Consider the following 15,913-nt stretch of genomic DNA (forward strand, 5'->3'; position numbering starts at 1 on the left):
TACATCTTCAACCTTCACCACCCAACCTAACCAACAGAGGAGACACATGGTCATCCTCTATGTCTCACCATGCTTTTTTTCGTAGTACTTAAAAGTACCTGAAATTATCATATTTATTTTCTTACCCGTATTCTTGGGAGACAGAAGTGAAATGCTGTACTTAAGAGCAGGGGAAGTGGTTTAAGCTAACATTTCCTGAATGCGTAACCTTGGGTAAATTGGTTAACCTCCCTGAGCCTCAGGACCTCAACTGTATAATGGGGTTGTCGTGATGATCGGGGATATGATGCCTGGCACTACATGGACTCAATACATTTTAGCTAATATTATGATAATGGTTAAGATCTATGGCTTATGGCTACTATCCCATGGCCTGAAACTGCTGAATGAACCAGAAAGCAATCTTCACCTAGTGCGTGGGAAGCAGACTCCGACCAGCTGCCTTGTGGAGGGAACGCCATGTAAGGTGTGACCAAAAGAAACGCATGTGCAGTGGGTAGCAGGAAGATGTGACAGAGTCCTGGTCGCAATATGACTACCACTTTGCTGTGGCCCTTGGGTGAGTCACTTCCCTTCCCTGGGCCTCAGGCTCTTAAAATGATGGGTTGAACTACTGGTTGCTCTGCTCCCTGCCAGCTTCCAGGGGTTCCCGTTTGGGTCCTGTGCTCCCATTTATCTACTATATACTCTTCAGGGTTGGGGACACATGGTGCCTCCAACGTCCACAGCCCTGCTTCCTAACGGTTCAAAGCTGCCTCGGAGAGAGTTGACCTGGATAAAACATTCTTGGTTTAAGCCTTTGAACCCAGAAACAAAGTCTCAGCCCTGGGCACTGGATCTTCTTTCTACCTATGTCCCTCCCTTCCCTTGTACCTCATCCACGTTAGTATTGGAGCCCTCCGGGAGGAGAGCCAGCCCTGACTGAGTCCCACCATGGGCTGGCCACAGTCCTGAAGACCTTGGCCTCAAAGTTATTCTCAGACATGCACGCCGTGTGTGTACAGCTGGATGAACACAGACGCATGTGCCTGTATGTACTTGTGGGTGTCTGTAGCTATATTTCAACTTGTTCCCATTTTCCTCTCAGTAGTGGCAGGAATGAGATTAAGAGAAAAGACTGTAGGATTGCAAGGCTGGCATTCTTCAAGGAAATAAGTCACCAGTCAAATGAGATGTTAGTCTCCAGGACTGTTTTGGGCCCAACATCCATTGTCTGCACTGCCCTCCAGGTATGGCCATGGTTCCCCAAGACTTGGAGATACATGGATTGGGGGGTAGGGGGAGGAGCACCTGTGAAGCTCATAGGGCTGGAGCTTTTCCAAGGGGTCAGGAGGGCTGCAGGCTTAGGAGCAGGCACTTCTGATAGCAGGTACTGCATTTTCCGGCACTCTCCATCCTATACTGAAGTCGCTGTCTGCTCCTTGGGTCAGTCTGGAGAACTGGGCAGACAGCTGGTAAGATCTCCAAGGGGGACATGGACCAAGGGAGGGGGAGTTTCTCTTTCCTTTCTCAGTCTTTGTTTCAAAGATGAGCCCAGCTGCCCCACACCTGTCTGCCCAGCTTACCCTGGATGCTCGAGTCTGTCTCCCCGCTAAAGCTGAGGAACAAGCTTCTCTCTGTTTGTCTTTCCCTCAGTGCCTCCTGGGGTGAGTGGCTGCAGAGGGACAGGTTTCAGAAGACAAGTTTGGTCTATTGTGCTGAAGGAGGAATCTGTGCATTGTTCAGTGAGGTGTGTTGTGGGCTGGGCTTGCCCAAGGTGGGGCAGATGAGGCCCTAAGAAGGCTGGTCTCCAGGGTCCAGGCGGTCTGTATGACCTTTCGATAGCTTTCTCTTTCATCCTCTAAGTTTAAGACCCAGTTGTTTTTCCTTTATTGTTTATATACTCTGACGATTTTTCTACTGCGTTGTGGGTCTTTTCTAGAGACCCACAGCATTTAAGATTTAATTCAGAGTTTAAGAGGTTGCACTCTGGGGCTAGATTGCTGGGTGTTGAATTGTTGTAGCTCTACCACCTACCTACTAGCTATATGGCCCTGGGCAAATTGCCTAACTTCTCTGTGCCTCAGGCACCTGACCTATAAAATGGAAATGATGTAGGATTGTTGGGAGGATTTGATGAATTAATGCACAGAAAAACTTAGAACCGTGCCTGTCACATATTATGAGCTATCTACGTGTTAGTTTTTGTTATTTTTTCTTATTGATGTCTAGATGCTATTTATATATAAGGGGCATTAGCCCTTTATCTATGATATGAATTGCAAATATGTTAACACAGTCCTCTGTTTACTTTCTTTTTTATTTTGAGATAACGTGGATTCACATGCAGTCATCAGAAAGAATACAGAACTCCTATATATCTTTCACCCAATTTTCCCCAATGGTACCATCTTTCAAAACTATAGTACAACATCACCACCAAGAAATTGAAATTGATGCAATCTACCGACATTATGCAGATTTCACCTGTTTTACATTTACTTATTGTGTGTGTGCGTGTGTGTGTATTTAATTCCATGCAGGTTTTTGATGTGTTGATTCATGTGATCACTACCACAGTCAAGATGCAAAACAGATCACAGCGACATCTCCTGCTACCCTTCTACAGCCTTAGCCACCTCTCTCTCTCCCCTCTGTAACCTCTAGCAACTACCAATCTGTTCTTCCTTTCTATAATTTTGTCATTTCAAAAATTTTCTATAAATGGAATCATATATAGTCTTTTGGGATTGGCTTTTTTTTTTAATCCTCACCCAAGGATATGTTTCCATTTATTTTTTAGAGACAGTGGAAGTGAAAGGGAAAGAAAGACAGAGAGAAATATTGATGTGAGAGAAACACATTGATTGGTTGCCTCCTACGCAAGCCTTGACCAGGGTCTGGCTGGAGCCTGCAACTCAGGTACATGCCCTTGACTGGAATCGAACCTGTGACCCTTCGGTCCACAGGCCGATACTCTATCCACTGGGCCAAACTGGCTGGGGCTTGGGATTGGCTTTTTTTTTAATGCAATATGAAATTCCATGCAACATGAGATTTATACAAGTTGTTACAGGTATCAATAGTGTGTTCCTTTTTATTGATGAGTAGTACTCCATGGAATGCATGTACAACAGTCTGTTTAACCAGTCATCCATTAAAGGACATTTGGATTTTTCTAGTTTGGGGCTCTTACAAATAAAGTGTTTATGAACATTTGTGTACAATTTTTTGTATGAATGTAAGTTTTCATTTTATGAACAAGAGTGTGATTACTGGGTTATATGGTAAGTGCATGTTTAGTTTTGTGAGAAACTGCCATACTCTTCCAGAGCAACTGGAATGTATGAGTTATCCAATTACTATACATCCTCACCAGCATTCACTGTTACCACTTTTTTATTTTAGCCATTCTGATAGGTGTGTAGTGATATCTCATTCCTTGTGTGTGTTTTTCTCTCTCTTTTAAAAACTATATTTTTATTGGTTTCAGAGAGAGAGAGAGAGAGAGAGAGAGAGAAACATCAATGATGAGCGAGAATCATTGATCGGCTGCCTCCTACACACCCCCTACTGGGGATTGAGCTTGCAACCTGGGCATGCGCCCTGACCGGAAATCGAACCAGTGACCTCCTGGTTCATAGGTCAGTGCTCAACCACTGAGCCATACCAGCTTGGCTCATTCTGGTTTTAATTTGCATTTCCCTAATGGCTAATGCAATTGAATATCTTTTCATGTGTGTTTGAATAATTGCCATCTGTATATCCTCTTTAGTGAGATGTCTGTTCATGTGTTTTGCCCATTTTCTTTTTCCTTTTTAGTTTAGAGAGAGAGAGAGAGAGAGGGAGAGAGAGAAATATCGATGTGAGAAACATAGATTAGTTGCCTTCAGCACTTGTCAGACTGGGGATCAAATCTGCAACCTGGCTATGTGCCCTGACTGGGAATCGAGCTGGGACAAAGCTCCAATGAACTGAGCCACACTGGCCAGGTCTTGCCCATTTTCTAATTGGATTGTTTATTGTTGTTGTTTTTACTTTTTGACCTTTGAGAGTTTAAAAAAGTATTCTAGATTTGTAAGTACTTTGTTGGATATGTCATTTGCAAATATATTTTCATAGTCTGTAGCTGTTTTTTCATCCTCTTAGCAGGGCCTTTCACAATGTAAAAAATTTTTATTTTGGATGAGGCCCAATTTATCAAGTTTTCCTTTTATGAATTGTACTTTGGTGTCATTTAGTGTCAAGTCTAACAACTCTTCCCTTAGACTGAAGGTCCTGAAGGTTTTCTCCTATGGTTCCCCCAACCCCCTATATTTTACAGTTTTTACCCATTTTGTTTAAGTTGTGACCCATTTTGAGTTAATTTTTGTATAAGGTGTGAGGTTTAGGGCAAGGTTCTTTTTTCTTTTCTTTTCTTTCTTTTTTTTTTTTTTTTGCTTATGGATGTCCAATTGCTCCAGTACCATTTGTTGAAAAGACCATCCTTTCTCAAATGAATTCATTGTGCACCTTTATTAAAAATCAGTTGGGCATATTTGTATGGCTCTATGGGTCTAATTTTGGGTTCTCTATTCTGTTTCACTAATCTATGTGTCTGTCCTTTGACAATGCCACACTGTCTTGATTACTATTGTAACCTAACCTAACTATTGTAACCAGGACTTATTTACCTTATAACTGGAAGTTTGTGCCTTTTGACCACCTTCACCCATTTCGCCCACCCTTCACCCCCACCTCTTGCAACCACCAATCTGTTCTCTATATTATAAGTTTTTTTTTTTATTCCACATATAAGTGAAACCATACAGTATTTGTCTCTCTCTGTCTGATCTATTTCACTTAGCATAATGCCCTCAAGATCAATCCATGTTGTGACAAATGGCAAGATTTCCTTCTTTTTATGGCTGAGAAGTATTCCACTGTCAATGGACACTTAGGTTGTCTCCATACTTTGTAAATAATGCTGCAGTGAACATGAGGGTGCAGATATCTTTTCAAGTTAGTGTTTTCCTTTTCTTCAGATAAATATTCAGAAGTGGAATTGCTGGATCATCTGGTAGTTCTATTTTTAATTTGTTGAGGAACCTCTATACTGTTTTCCATAGTGACTGCACCAATTTACATCCCACCAACAGTGTACTTGTGTTCCTTTTTCTCCACATCCTCACCAACATTTGGTGTTTCTTGTCTTTTTGATGATAGCCATTTTAACAGGTATGAGGTTATTGTTTTTTGCCATGCCATTTGAATTAAAAATTTTAAATTAATTTCAGAGAAGAAGGGAGAGAGATAGAAACATCAATGATGAGAGAGAACCATTGATTGGCTGCCTCCTGCACACCCCCCACTGGGGATCCAGTCCACAACCCAGGCATGTGCCCTTGACCGGAATCAAACCTGGGACTCTTCCACTGAGGTCTATCCACTGAGCCAAACCAGCTAGGGCTGAATTTTTAAAATGGGGTGAGAGATATCTTTTTAGTGTAACTCAGAGTATGTTGTCTCTTAAGATCTTTTCAGGGTGTACTGTAGCATTCAGGATGAAATCCAAACTCCTTACCTCAGCTCCAGGCTGTGGTCCCTGCCCACCTGTCTGGCCTCATCTCTCTAGGTTTCCTTTTTGGTCACTTCCACTGTAGTTAGCTAGTTTCATTTGCTTCCTCTTTCCCCTGGGTCTTTACAAATGCGGATTCTTCTGTTTTGAAAGTTATTCTCCCACCTTCTTCACTTGGCTTGCTCTCATTCCATCTTCAAATCTACTTTCTACCTCTGGGAGACCTTCCCTGAATCCCTGCCCTCTGGTCCCCTGGGTTTTCACCACTGTGTCCCAGCTTACTTCAGTACAGTGCCTGACAGGCACAGGCGCTCAGTGGATGCTTGGAGTAGGGAAGGATAACTCACTGGGAATGTACTACTTGGTCCTGGCCTACCCGCTTGATGAGATCAGCAATGGCTTCAGGATTCAAATTCACTTCCTTAGGGTTCTGTCTCTGGCTCCCCAACTGTGCTCCCCTCTTTGGCTTTGCACCGCAGAGGGCCTTTAGGATGTAGGAGCCTACATCCTAAACAGTCCGGCCTCCATCTTGCTTCTCCTGCAACACCTGAGTGTCCTTCCCTTCTTCTAGTCTCTGGTGATCTGTTCAAGAAACTCTTTCTGGAGCCAATCAGAAAGAAGTCAGAAGAATGTCCACTCCAGTGTGAGTGGGAGCGAAGGAACTAGGGGTTGGCATCATGAGAGGAGCTGGTTTCCCTGTCCCCTCTTCATGAGCTCTCTGGGCAGAGAATGTGGCACCCAGCAAAATCAGTCCCGGCAGTATTGGAGGGGGGCTTCAAAGCCCTATGCTGCACCTTTTCAGGCTTCAGGGAATGTCTAGTGGCTTCCAGAGATGAGACCAGCTCCTGGAAGGGGATAGCTAGTAGTGCATTGGAGGCAGGGTCAGCCCAGCCTTTGAGTTTAGAAAGACTTGGGTTCAAATTGTCCTTCCTGGCTGTTGTGGCCTTGAGCAGCTGAGTTAACCTTGAGACAGGCTGGTAAGCCAGGACAAGGATAGGGAAACTGAGACAGATAGTTAAACAGCCGAGCAGTTTATAGGCATCCAGTAAATTGTAAAATCCTATCTTCCCTAAACTAAGAGCACCTAAGAGTTTGAGGGGAGAAGACTCCTGTTGCCCCACTTGAGCTTCCCACAGCCTCAGCAGCAGTGGACATCAGCAGGCTCTGGGTCAAGTTCCCTTCTTCGCCATCTTGCAGCCTCAGGACCAAGGTAGGACCTCTCAGGTCTCCCTTTTATCCCTGACCCTGGTCCCTCCTCAAGTTTCTGCCCAGCCGCCCCAGCTGGCTACTACTGTGAACCATAGCCCCAGCCTCTGTGGGGGAGGGGGGAAGATGGGAGGGGAGGGGGAACGGGGTCCTAGGACCCAGGTCTGGGATGCCCCTCACAGATGACTACAGGGAACACCCACCACCACTACCTGGTGAGGTCTAACGCTGTGGTCGGCAAACTGCGGCTCTCGAGCCACATGCGGCTCTTTGGCCCCTTGAGTGTGGCTCTTCCTAAGCCTTAGGAGTACCCCAATTAAGTTAATAACAATGTACCTACCTATATAGTTTAAGTTTAAAAAATTTGGCTCTCAAAAGAAATTTCAATCGTTGTACTGTTGATATTTGGCTCTGTTGACTAATGAGTTTGCCGACCACTGGTCTAACCCATAAAGACAGAACCTAAGGTGTGACCTCTCCTTGGGGATCTTCTCTGCCTCTTTCCCTCTTCCTTCAGCATTCCCTTTCTTCTCCTCTCCCCACTCTTCCCTGGATGGCAGATGATGTAGAGTTGGGACCACTCTAGCCTGGAGCGTGGAGGAAAGTGCTAGTGATGAGGGCTTGGGCAGGACGCCTCTCACAGCAATCTCAGGGAATGGTAGCTTTTCTGTTTCTCCCCTCTTTCGCTTAGAGGGGGTTCAGTTCCTGAACAATATTTACAACTTCTCCCCTCACTCCCTCCTTCTGGGTTCCTTCTTCCCACTTTCTACTGCCCTTAGTCAGGGCATGTACTCCATCTCTGCAGAGGAGAGTATAACTAGAACGTGCTGCCTGAGGAGACTAAAGTTAAGGATAGAGAAGTCTTCCTCACTTATCAGTACCTTCTTAAAGGAGGGATTTATTATTATTATTATTTTAAGAAGAAAAGCAATTCTAGGCCTCTCAGCCTGGGCTAGCCAAAAAAAAAAAAAAAAAAAAAAAAATCCTAGAAAGGGTGGGGGCAGGACTGAAACCCATCATTCCCTAACATTCATATTGTTTCTTTAAAGTCACTGAAGCCCACAACATAAGCTGTCAAACAGAATGGCTTGTTTTTATCTCTATGTCTGCATCTAGGAGGAGGTAGTGGCTAGATTTTAAAGTTGAGGAGTTAGGCTTACGGAATTCATGGCTAGGGTTCCTATAGGGCCTTTATAACCATCAGCACAATCAAGGCCTGGGGGAAAGTGTCAAGTTTTCAGCTCCAACACTTACTGTGTGCCAAGCTATCTTAACCTCCTTAAAACAACAACAAAACAGAAAACAAAAAGCTTTTATTATAGAAATGTTCATATATGTACATAAATAAAGAGAATATTATAGTAAACCCCGTGTACCCATCACCCAGCTTCAACAGTAATCCACATTTGGCTAATCTGGTTTCTTCAAAACTCACACTCACGTATTGCCCTTATTCCCTTAAAAATTGATTTTTAGAGAGAGAAGGGAGAGAGAGAAACATTGATTTTTGTTGTTCCACTTATTTATGCATTCATTAGTTGATTCTTTTAATCCTCACCTGAGGATACTTTTTTTCTTTTTCTTTTTTAGAGAGACAGTGGAAGGAAGACAGAGAGAAACATCGATGTGAGAGATACATTGATCAGTTGCCTCCTGTACATGCCCTGACCAGGAATTAAACCAGCAACCTAGGTATGTGCCCTGACCAAGAATTGAACCTGCAATCTTTTTTTTAATATATTTTATTGATTTCTTACAGAGAGGAAGGGAGAGGGACAGAGAGTCAGAAACATCGATGAGAGAGAAACATCGATCAGCTGCCTCCTGCACATCTCCCACTGGGGATGTGTCCGCAACCCAGGTACATGCCCTTGACCGGAATCGAACCTGGGACCTTACCAGGAATTGAACCAGCAACCTAGGTATGTGCCCTGACCAAGAATCGAACCTGCAACCTTTTGGTATACGGGACAATGCTCCAACCAACTGACCAACTCGGTCAGTGCCACGGGTTGATTCCTGTATGTGCCCTGATGGGATCAAACCTGCAACCTTGGTGTATCAGGACCATGCTCTAACCCAGCGGTCACCAACCTTTCGGACCTCATGGACCATCAGTGGTCTGAGGACCACCGGTTGGCGACCGCTGCAGGGCAACATTACTTTTAATTAAAATTTTTATTGAGATCATTGTAGATTCACATGGACTTACAAAAAATAATACAGACAGATCACTTAAACACTCCCAGTTTTCCCCAATGGTAATTGCTATAGACTGAATGTGTTCTCCCAAAATTCATATATTGAAAGCTAATCCTCAAAGTGTTGGTATTTGGAGATAGGGCCTTTGGGAGGTGTTTAGTGCCATTATAAGAGAGACTCCAGAGAGTGCCCTTGCCCCCTTCCACCAGGTGAGGACACAGCCATCCATGGACCAGGAAGTAGGTTCTCCTCAGACAATGAATCTGCTAATGCCTTGATCTTGGACTTCCCTGCCTTCAGAACTCTGAGGAATAAATTTCTGTTGCTTATAGCCACCCAGTCTATGGTATTCTGTTATAGCAACAGGAATAGACTAAAACAGTAATATTTTGCAAACTATCTTATATACTGTCACAACCAGGATATTGACATTCATATAATCCACCAATCTGATTCATATTTCCCAGTTTTGTACTGATTTTTGCATATGTATGTATTGAGTTCTGTAAAATGTTATAACCTGTGTAGGGTCCTATATCCACGACAGTAAAGGAAATAAACAGCTCCAATACCAAAAGGTCCTTGGTATTGCCCTTTTATGACTACACCCATGTCACTCCTTCCACCTATTCCACTTAGTCCCTACCATTTGGCAACCACTAAATCTGTCTTCCATCACTAAACTTTTGTCACTTCTAAAATGTTATATAAATGAAACCACACAGAATATAAGCTTTTGGACTGGATTTTTTTTTTTTCAGTATAACCTAGCAACTCATCCATGTTGTTGTATGTATCAACAGTTTGCTCCTGCTGCCTAGTAGTATTCAATAATATAGAAGTACCATAGTTTAACTCTATACCTGTTGAAGGACATTTGAATTATTTCCAGTTTTTGGCTATTATGAATTAAGCTGCTATGAACATGTGTGTATAGATATTAAAATGCCTATATGGAATTAGCTACCACAAACTGGGGGCTAGGAGTGCTTATTGAGTCCATCATTGTTTCTAAGGGCTTTTCAGTGGAATTAGGATATGCTTTAAAAAAAATCCTCACCAAAAAAAAAAAAAAAATCCTCACTTGAGGATATTATATTCATTGATTTTATTTATTTATTTATTTATTTATTTATTTTTAAACATGATAAACTCATTTTTTAAAGTATTTTTTAAATTGATTTCAGAGAGGAAGGGAGAGGGAGAGATAGATAGAAACATCAATGATGAGAGAGAATCATTGATTGGCTGCCTCCTACACACCCCCAACTGGGGACTGAGCCTGCAACCCAGGCATGTGCCCTTGACCGGAACTGAACCTGGGACCTTTCAGTCTGCAAGCCGACACTCTATCCATTGAGCCAAACCAGCTAGGGCTGTTCATTGATTTCAGAGAAAGAGGAGGAGAGAGAAACATCCATGGGCTGCCTGTTGTACACACCTCGACTGGGAGTTGAACCTGAAACTTAAGTATGTGTCCTAACTGGGAATCAAACCCGCAACCTTTTGGTGCATGGGACGATTCTCCAACCAATTGAACCACGCTGTCAGGGCAGGACATGCTTTTTATTTTTATTTTTTATTTCAGTGAGGAAGGGAGAGGGAGAGAGAGATAGAAATATCAATGATGAGAGAGAAGCATTGATTGGCTGCCTCCTGCATGCCCACTACTGGGGATCGAGCCCACAACCCGGGCATGTGCCCTTGACTGGAATAGAACCTGGGACTTTTCAGTCCGTAGGCCGACACTCTATCCATTGAGCCAAACTGGCTAGGGCAGGATATGCTTTTTAATTTAAGCTAAAATATGCCATGACTTCATACAGTTACTTCCTAATTAAATCAAGACTACAGGGAATTTGCATAAATCACTGATTTTAGATTTGCATCTTTTTTCCTGTTATAATACAAATCTACATAATTATTTCTTCCCATTTTTTTATTATGGTAAAATATGCATAAAATTTAACATCTTAACCATTTTTAAGTATACATTTGTGTTATTAAATATATTCATAATGTTGTGCAACTATCACCACAATCCATCTCCATAACTTTTTTTTTTAAATCCTCACTCGATATTTTTCCATTGATTTTTAGAGAGAGTGAAAGAGAGAAGGAAAGACAGAGAGAAGGAAAGACAGAAAGAAATACTGATTGCACACACCCTGACCATGGCCCAGGCTGGGGAGGAGCCTGCAACCCAGTACGTGCCCTTGACTGGAATTGAACCAGGGACCGTTAGGTCCACAGGTCAACGCTCTATCCACTGTACCAAACTGGCTAGGGCTCCATAACTCTTTTCATCTTGTAAAATTGAAACTCTATACCAGCAATTTTCAACTAGTATGCCACAATAATTTTTAAAACATGCAATACCTACTTAGTCAGGGGCACTGACCTCTTTTCCCTTATATTGTCAAATTAAAAGAAATGACAATAGCTGTCCAATGTGAGTGAATCAAAATTATACCTACTTTTTTTGTCAGATCGGCAAAAAATATCAAAAAATATAATATATATTTTGGCATGCTGCAGAATTTTAGTAATTAACTTGGGTGTCATGAGATGAAAAATGTTGAAAATCACTGCTCTATGCTCATTAAATAACTTCCCATTTCTCCCTCTTCCTCCCCATCCCTTGGTAACCACCATTCTACTGTCTGTCTTTATGGTTTTAACTAGTCTAAATACCTTATAAAAGGTATTTAGTTGTCTTATTTTTGACAGTCAATATTATTTTATATTAGTTTCAGGTGTACAGCATAGTAGTTGATTATATATTTATGAAGTGATCCCAACATAATTGTTTTAGCCTACACACTTTCACCGATTCTCCACAATATGACTACTGAATACAATTTAAGATTTTACGGCAGTTTTCTGTTGTTGTTAATCCTCACTCAAGGATATTTTTCCATTGATCTTCTAGAGTGGAAGAGAGAGGGAAAGACAGAGAAACATCGATGTGAAAGAAACACATTGTTTGGTTGCCTCCTGCATGGGCCCTGACCAGAGCCTGAGATGGGAGAAGCCTGCAACTAAAGGATGTGCCCTTGACCAGGATAGAAAATGGGACCCTTTGGTCCGCAGGCCAACACTCTATCCACTGAGCCAAGCCGGCTAGGGCTGGCAGTTAATTTTGTCTTTTGGGTAGATCTTTGGATGTATAGTTAAATCTGTGTTTTGAAGTCATTCAGTTTCCTTCTGTGCAGTTAGGCCACCAACTAGATATACATTTAGGTTCATTTGTTCCTTTTACTTTTGACTTTCAGGGATTGATTTTTTTTTTTAATATATTTTGATTTTTTACAGAGAGGAAGGGAGAGAGATAGAGAGTTAGAAACATCGATCAGCTGCCTCCTGCACATCTCCCACTGGGGATGTGCCCGCAACCCAGGTACATGCCCTTGACCGGAATCGAACCTGGGACCTTTCAGTCCGCAGGCCGACGCTCTATCCACTGAGCCAAACCGGTTTCGGCCAGGGATTGATTTTTTTTTTTTTATATATTTTATTGATTTTTTACAGAGAGGAAGGGAGAGAGAGATAGAGAGTTAGAAACATCGATGAGAGAGAAACACCCATCAGCTGCCTCCTGCACATCTCCTACTGGGGATGTGCCCGCAGCCCAGGCACATGCCCTTGACCGGAATCGAACCTGGGACCTTTCAGTCCGCAGGCCAACGCTCTATCCACTGAGCCAAACCGGTTTCGGCAAGGGATTGATTTTTTGAAAATTAATTTTTATCATACAATCATGTAAAACATAGATTTCCGAAGTCAAATGCACAAAGTATATTCAAAAGTCTTGTTTTTTCCCTTCATTCTATTCTCTCCTTTCCAAGCTAAATAACCATTAAAAAATTTAAATGTAGCCCAAACTGGTTTGGCTCAGTGGATAGAGCGTCGGCCTGCGGACTGAAAGGTCCCGGGTTCGATTCCGGTCAGGGGCATGTACCTTGGTTGCGGGCACATCCCCAGTGGGAGGTGTGCAGGAGGCAGCTGATCGATGTTTCTAACTCTCTATCTCTCTCCCTTCCTCTCTGTAAAAAATCAATAAAATATATTTAAAAAAAATTTAAATGTATACTTACACTTTTAAAAAATGTAAGTATTTATTTACATTTGTACCTCCCTACTCCCTTTTACAAATAAAGAGTAGAGGGAGCCCTAGCTCGTTTGGCCTGCGGACTGGAGGGTCCCAGGTTCGATTCTGGTTAAGGGCACATGCCTGGGTTTCAGGCTTGATCCCCAATAGTGGGTGTGCAGGAGGCAGCCGATCAATGATTCTCTTTCATCATTGATGTTTCTGTCTCTCTCTCCCTCTCCTTTCCTTTCTGAAACCAATAAAAATATTTTTAAAAAAGAGGAGAGGAAATGGGCATACTTTCTTATTCTCAACTTTAACAGGTAAGCAAGCCCTTGCTGTTTCGCCACTGAGATCCTCAAAAACTTTTTTTGTAAAATGAAGGCAATACTATCCATTCTATCTGATCTTCCACACCATTTCGTGGGAAGATGAAGGATGTGAAAAGTGGTACACAAACATACCTGTTTACTTATATTGAACCATTTTTGGGAGAACCTTGAGTCCTGGATCCAATTTAGTACGTTTAACACAAGAACAGAGGCTCACAGAGTCCAGAGGCCCTGCCCAAGGTACGCAGGGAATAAGCGAGAGCTCCAGTCATCTGCCTTGCAGTCCAGGGGTCCGATGCATCCACCAAGCTCTTCTTTTTTAAAACTGTACTCAAGCCTTCTCTCTCTCTCCACCGAGGTGCGTGCAGTTTGCTTCTCCTTTGCCATGTCTTCCCACAGGACTTTCAGATCAAGAGGTTCCTGGCCAAGAAACAAAAGCAGAATCGGCCCATTCCCCAAAGGATTCTGATGAAAACTGGTAATAAAATCAGGTACAACTTGAAGAGGAGACAGTGGAGAAGAACCAAACAGGGTCTATGAGGAATCACACATGGGAGATGGCTCACATATTTATGCTGTATCCAGGTTGTCTGCACCCTTAAGTGATTGAAAAGATCACTACTGTCTGGACAGTTGGGGCATTTTAATCGGGAAATTATTGGACTCATGATTTTGCTCTGTTGATTTTATTTTCTGCAGTAGTAGGTTGGTTCAGTAATAAACGTGAGACCTTTTAAACTGCAAAAAAAATAAAAACTGTACTCCACATATAAATACCTGTTTTTATAGAAAGGAGTATTTTAGGAGACGCTCGAAAAGGAAAAAGTAACAAAAAGCCTCAAGGCTGAGTGAGGCAGCTGATGCTCAAGCAACCACTAGCGCCCGGAGTCCCAGGCGGGAGCGGGCGGCTGGTGGGCGAGCGCTGCCCTCACTCAGCTGGCAGCTCCGGCCCAGCGCGGAGGCGACGGGGACCTGGAGACGCAGTGACGGCGCCGCGTAGGGGCCCAATGCGAGGACGCTGGGCAGTGGAGTTAAAGCTGCCCCATGGGGCACCCCGACAGGAGGGCTGACATACTCCGGACTCCAGGGGAGGAGTCCGCCAGGAAAGGGCGCCAAGGCGGAGCTTCCGAAAGGAGAAATGGTACTGATGAGGATCCGTAGAGCTTCCACGGCTCCTGCTCTAACATCCCGGCCGCGGGGCGGGGCGGAAGTTGGCCCGCAGGGGCCGCCGGGAAACCAGGGGAGGAGCAACAAGGATGACGCTGGGGAGCGTAACAGGGCGGGGCGAGGGCTTGCCTCCCCGCCCGCTGGGTCGGGCTAACGGCTTCCGGTCCCGATGTCTGGGAGGGGCCGGGGAGAGGCGGTGCCCCGCAGCCGCTCCAAGATGATGGGCTGCGAGGAATCAGAGCTGAAGTCGGGAGAAGGGGAGGCGGTCGTAGCGGCCCCGGGGCCACCCCCGGAACCCCGCGCCCCGGAGCCCGGAGCCCCCGTGCCCGAGCCAGGCCTGGATCTCAGCCTGAGCCTGAGCCCGAGCCCGCGGTCCGAGAGCCCCGAGCCGCCGAACTGCAGCCCGGGGCGGGGGAAGGGGCGGGCAAACCGGCGGGGCGGGGCCCGCAAGGAGCGGCAGGTGAGCTGGCGGAAGGCCTGGCCGGCAGCCCGCCGACCGCCCCGCTCCCCCTCCTTCACCTCCCTGCTCTCTGCCCCCAGGTCCGTTTCCGCCTGGCGCCACCCTCCCCGGTCCGGGCCCAGCCGCTGCCCGTCCCTGCCGCACCGGGCGAGAAGCCCGCGGCGTCGCAGGACCTGGGTGCGCCCGCGTCGCACAGCAGCCTGGCTCTGAGCCTCGAGCTGCAGGCCGCGCGGGCCGCAGCCGCGGGCCAGTTCGACGCCGCGAAGGCGGTGGAGGAACAGCTGAGAAAGTCGTTCCAGACCCGCTGTGCCCTGGAGGAGAGCGTGGCCGAGGGTGAGGGGGGGGCAGCTGGCAGGCCGGGCGCGGGAGTTGGGGTGAGAGGCGCGGCTCACCTCCGCTCCCCCTGCGTCTCAGGACTGAACGTGCCGCGCTCCAAGCGGCTTTTCCGCGACCTGGTGAGCCTGCAGGTGCCCGAGGAGCAGGTTCTGAGCGCGGCGCTGAGGGAGAGGCTGGCGCTCCTGCCCCCGCAGGCCCGAGCCCCGCCTCCGAAGGTGAGGGCCTGGGCCGGAGTCCCCTCCCGTGTTCCCTGCCCTTGGCCGCCGGCTTCTTCCCTCTCCGAGTGTAACCTGGCTTTGGACTCCAATTCCGACAGGAGCCCCCTGGGCCAGGGCCGGACATGACGATGCTGTGTGACCCAGAAACGTTATTTTATGAATTTCCACACCTGACCCTGGACAGTCTGCCCGCTCTCCGCCTTCAGCCCCGGCCCCGCCCTTCGGAGGATACCTTCCTCATGCATCGAACGCTAAGGCGATGGGAAGTGTAGACCAGGAGGCGCCCGGAATTGCTTGTATTTTTTTGTTGAAAGTAACATAATAAAGTGGTTTTGCTAACAACTGGGGACTTTTCTTGGAAGGCTT

The 15,913-nt window shown here is 45.4% G+C and overlaps 2 protein-coding genes across 4 annotated transcripts in view; both read left to right on the forward strand.

Moving 5' to 3' along the window:
* CUNH7orf61 (chromosome unknown C7orf61 homolog) overlaps positions 1 to 9,237 on the forward strand; it is a 16,789-nt gene extending 7,552 nt beyond the window's left edge. The window contains exon 3 of one of the 2 annotated variants that reach the window (XM_023758758.1): positions 2,330 to 2,644. In XM_023758758.1, coding sequence (XP_023614526.1) covers positions 2,330 to 2,512 — 183 coding nt within the window. In that variant the 3' untranslated portion in view covers positions 2,513 to 2,644. Of the gene's footprint in view, positions 1 to 2,329; positions 2,645 to 9,153 lie in introns of those variants that run through there. The other variant, XM_023758770.1, reaches the window with a different exon arrangement.
* Positions 9,238 to 14,627: 5,390 nt separating this feature from the next.
* PPP1R35 (protein phosphatase 1 regulatory subunit 35) lies at positions 14,628 to 15,889 on the forward strand. Of its 2 annotated transcripts, XM_006081027.3 has the most exons (4): positions 14,628 to 14,993; positions 15,074 to 15,326; positions 15,408 to 15,544; positions 15,646 to 15,889. In XM_006081027.3, the coding sequence occupies exons 1-4, from the start codon at positions 14,703 to 14,705 to the stop codon at positions 15,817 to 15,819; spliced, it is 855 nt and encodes a 284-aa protein (XP_006081089.1). In that variant the 5' UTR covers positions 14,628 to 14,702; the 3' UTR covers positions 15,820 to 15,889. The 2 variants fall into 2 exon arrangements, with proteins under 2 accessions (XP_006081089.1, XP_014303147.1); XM_014447661.2 differs by having other exon boundaries at positions 14,630 to 14,993; positions 15,074 to 15,544.
* The last annotated feature ends 24 nt before the right edge of the window (positions 15,890 to 15,913 follow it).

The sequence above is a fragment of the Myotis lucifugus genome, unplaced genomic scaffold (assembly GCF_000147115.1).
Source record: "Myotis lucifugus unplaced genomic scaffold, Myoluc2.0 scaffold_0, whole genome shotgun sequence".
In the NCBI taxonomy this organism is placed as follows: domain Eukaryota; kingdom Metazoa; phylum Chordata; class Mammalia; order Chiroptera; family Vespertilionidae; genus Myotis; species Myotis lucifugus.

What these genes read in the sequence shown, in the direction of transcription:
- PPP1R35 (XM_014447661.2), top strand. Translation starts at nt 14,703, where the DNA reads ATGTCTGGGAGGGGCCGGGGAGAGGCGGTGCCCCGCAGCCGCTCCAAG. An exon ending in GGGCCCGCAAGGAGCGGCAG is followed by an intron (nt 14,994 to 15,073) that starts GTGAGCTGGCGG and finishes CTCTGCCCCCAG; the next exon opens with GTCCGTTTCCGCCTGGCGCC. An exon ending in CCCGAGCCCCGCCTCCGAAG is followed by an intron (nt 15,545 to 15,645) that starts GTGAGGGCCTGG and finishes CAATTCCGACAG; the next exon opens with GAGCCCCCTGGGCCAGGGCC.